We start from the raw sequence: 3,637 nt of genomic DNA on the forward strand, positions 1-3,637 counted from the left end.
GGAGATTAATAGTCTGGGAGATTCTGGAGGTAGGGGAGGCCTGTTTGCAGGGAGGGGGCAGGGGAGAGACTCTCGAATTCACTGATGCAGGAGCTGAGCTGAGCGGCTCGGGGCCAGCGCATTCCAGCAGCGAATGCACGTTTCCCGGCCCCAGGGGGCTGAGCAGGAAACAGGGCTGGGGGCTGGCCCGACAAGGGAGAAGCCGCTCTGGGTTGTGGGGGCGGGGGAGAAGTACTCTGTAGAGTGGCCAATACTTTCAGTGGCGCAGGGAGTAGGACACAGTAGCCATGGCTCCTGTGGGGAGCGCCCCAAGGGGCGGCTCTCCCCGCTGACTGTATGGCACCAGTGGGGCGGCATGACCAGCTGTCTGGCTCCCCCAGACTAACCCGCGCCCTCTCTTCTCTCCGTGCTCTAGGTGAGTGCTGCGGGGGAGGACAGCGAGACCTCGCTGCCCAGCCCGGCCCCCCTTGCTGGGACAATGCCGATCCTGAAGCAGCTCGTCTCCAACTCGGCCCACTCCAAGCGGCGCTCACGGGCGGATCTGACGGCTGAGATGATCAGCGCCCCGCTGGGCGACTTCCGCCACACCATGCACGTGGGCAGAGCCGGGGACGCCTTCGGGGACACCTCCTTCCTCAACAGCAAGGCCGGCGAGCCGGAGTCCCCCGAGGAGCTGGGCTCCTCCAAGCCCGGCCTGCTGTCCCGCAAGTTCCGCAGCAGCAAGCGGTCGCAGTCGGTGACGCGCGGCGACCGGCGGGACATGCTGGGCTCCCTGCGGGACTCGGCCATCTTCGTGAAGAACGCTGTCTCCCTGCCTCAGCTCACCGAGAAGGAGGCCGACAAAAGCGCCGGGAAGCTGCCCAAGAGCCTTTCCTCGAGCCCTGTCAAGAAGGCCCCGGAGGAGGCGGCTGCCCCGGTGGAAAAGCCGCGCCCCAACGGTGCAGCCACCCGCCCTCAGAGCCCCGGCCTGGATGAGCGCGATTTTGGGGACCTGGCGGACTTGCCCGTCGTGGTGCCGAAGAGCAGCTATGGCATGAAGCATGCCGAGTCCATCATGTCCTTCCACATCGACCTGGGGCCCTCAATGCTGGGGGACGTCCTGAGCATCATGGACAAAGACCAGTGGGACCAGGACGAAGACTTTGGCGCCATGGTACCTGAGGAGCCCCAACGGGATGGAGGCCCTACCCGGATACCTGCAGCCCACCGGCTCAGCCAGGAAAGGAAGCCCCTGCCAGATTCCCTGCTGATGGCGCCAGCCTGCCAGGATGAGAGCAGGGCCGTGGCCTACAGCCTGGACTCTGCCCGGAGCCAGGGCAGCAGGGACAGCAGTTCGGTTTCTAGCTGCACAGCACAGGGGCGGGAGGAGCACCGCCCATCTCCCGAAAGGCAGAGCTACGGGATCCCAGATGGCGCCCGGCACGGCCCCCCCAAACAGCATAACAGAGAGTTCTCCTTCGCGGATGAGGAGGACGACGAAATCAGAGTGTAGGCAGGTGGCTGATCCGACGGGTCTGGTGTTAACTTGCGGTAGCTTGGGCACAAGAAGGGATAACCTGAAACTGACAATGGCTCCGGGAGACACTTAACTCTTAAATCCTTTCCCTCTTCCCCCCAGGCTGTGGCCAGATTCCCCTCAGCTCCTCTTTGACGTCTCTCCAGGGACTGGGTGAATCCGTGAAACGGGAAGATAGATGTTGTGGGGTTAGTTTTTGCTATTTTGAGGTCGCTGTGGGAGAGGGAGAAACTTGGGTTTAAAGTCATAGTATTACGTCGAAGAACCTCTTCCTGTAAGGCTGTCGATCTCTGCGAGCCGGGGAAGAACAGCAGTCGGGAGAGGGGAAGAGCCCCCTAGCCAGTCTGGAGACTATTCCTTTCCCAGAAGAAAACTCCAGTGTGTACTGCAAGGGGGAAACATTCTTTCATTTCTATTGGACTTTGGATATTAACTTGATCTACTGCCCACATCAAGCAATACAGAGTCCAGTTACAAGGACAAGGCTTACAGCCCCAGTGCCCTTAGTAATATATATTTTCCCCCTTGTGTTTTCATTGGTCTCTGATTTGTACTTGTAACTCTTTTTAACTGCGGATGAGGGGAAATTCCAGTCTGAAAGTACTTGGTTCAAGAGTTTAGACTTCTGCATATTGTAGAGTGAAATGGCATTGGAAACCCAGCGGTTTCTGAGCCTACAATTGATGGTACTTCTCTTTGGGCAGAGCGCTGGGAGGCCTGCAGCTCCAGGGGCAGGGGAAGGGATTTTTTTACTCTTGTATCTTTTTTTTTTTTCTTTTTTTAAGTGTCCAATGTTGCGGCACCTTCAGGGACATGGGCTCCCTGCAGCCTGCCACAGCTGCTCCCACATATTGGACCCAGACCTCCTCTCTGGTGGGTTCCTCTTGAGAAACCCTCTCCTGCCCCTGCAGCAGCATCATGTCTGTGGCACTGCGATGCCAGCCATGCCCCCTGCTCCCCTGGCCACGGTATGACGCAAAGGTGTAATGGAGGCTGGCACGCTGCTAGCGGGACCCAATGACTATGGTGCTGTTACCCGGTGTGTGTGGAGGGTTACGGTGGAAGGAGCTGGAGGTGCCTCCTGGGGAATCCTCTTAGCCCCTGCTATCCGGATGAACAGGGCTGGGGCAGAGATGTTGGCTGGCCCCTGGCCTGCCCTCAACCCCAACCCCTCAGTGCCCTTCCTCCGCCGCATGAGCGGATGGGATGCCCGGAGGCAGCTGCAGCCCAGTGTTGGTGGCAGGAATGGAACAGAGGGGCAGGGGGAAAGCTTAGGGGGATAATGTCTGGCCCCTCGCCAGTCTGCACACGTGGGCACAATGGGTTTGGAGCACTGGCCCAGCGGTCTGGAATGGGCAGCGTGTGCAGGAGACGCAGACTCGCTCTCCTCTGCCCAGTCTCCTCCCCAGGGAGACGGCCCCTGGGCAGACGCTCCTGTGCCCAAGAGCTGCCAGGTGCAGCCTGACTAGGGGTGGGGAACCATCCTATCTAGGACGCGGGGCTGTCAGCACCACGCTGAAGAGATGTGTCCTCGCCCCCTGGGCCCTGCCCTGCCCTGCCTTCCACACATCGCACGCTCGCGGGTAGCAATAAAACACTAACTCGGACCTTTTCTAACTTATTTTCTTTTTAAATGTTGTTTTGCGCTAGATTTCTCCCCCCCCCTTCCCCCGGGTTGAAAGCAGTGGCTGGGCACCCTGGGGCGTGGCGTGGCCTTGCCTTGTGACCAGGGCTCTGTCCCATGTGCGCGGAGCTGTATGGTGCAGGTGAATGGAGGAGGGGTTTTTTTATGATGATGTATGTAAAATGCAGAACAGAATTAAACGGTAGTGAAAGCAGTGCCTGCCTCCTCGGGGGTCTTTTATGCCAGCTGGGGCCATGTTGTCTCTCTCACTCCCAGAGACTCTTCCCTGTCCTGATTTCTGAGGCCTCGCCTCTGCTATGCTGGTGAAAATGTCTTCTCCTAGCCTGGGCCCTACCCCTACTTGGCCTACCTGCAGGGGCTCTCCCCCGATCAAGCGGCAGAGATCTCTGGTGCCTCCATAACCTCTGTCTGGCAGGGGAGGGTGGGGTTAGCACAGAGGGCAGAGACCGAGGGTGAGCAACCAGGAGCTGCTCCCA

At 59.4% G+C, this 3,637-nt stretch overlaps 1 protein-coding gene across 1 annotated transcript; it reads left to right on the forward strand.

Annotated features, from left to right (window-relative positions):
- The first annotated feature begins 478 nt into the window (after positions 1–478).
- CDC42EP4 (CDC42 effector protein 4) lies at positions 479–1,492 on the forward strand. The gene has a single exon (XM_077834097.1). The coding sequence runs from the start codon at positions 479–481 to the stop codon at positions 1,490–1,492; it is 1,014 nt and encodes a 337-aa protein (XP_077690223.1).
- Positions 1,493–3,637: the final 2,145 nt, after the last annotated feature.

This window comes from Eretmochelys imbricata, chromosome 14, assembly GCF_965152235.1.
Source record: "Eretmochelys imbricata isolate rEreImb1 chromosome 14, rEreImb1.hap1, whole genome shotgun sequence".
Taxonomy (NCBI): Eukaryota; Metazoa; Chordata; order Testudines; family Cheloniidae; genus Eretmochelys; species Eretmochelys imbricata.

What these genes read in the sequence shown, in the direction of transcription:
- CDC42EP4 (XM_077834097.1), top strand. Translation starts at nt 479, where the DNA reads ATGCCGATCCTGAAGCAGCTCGTCTCCAACTCGGCCCACTCCAAGCGG.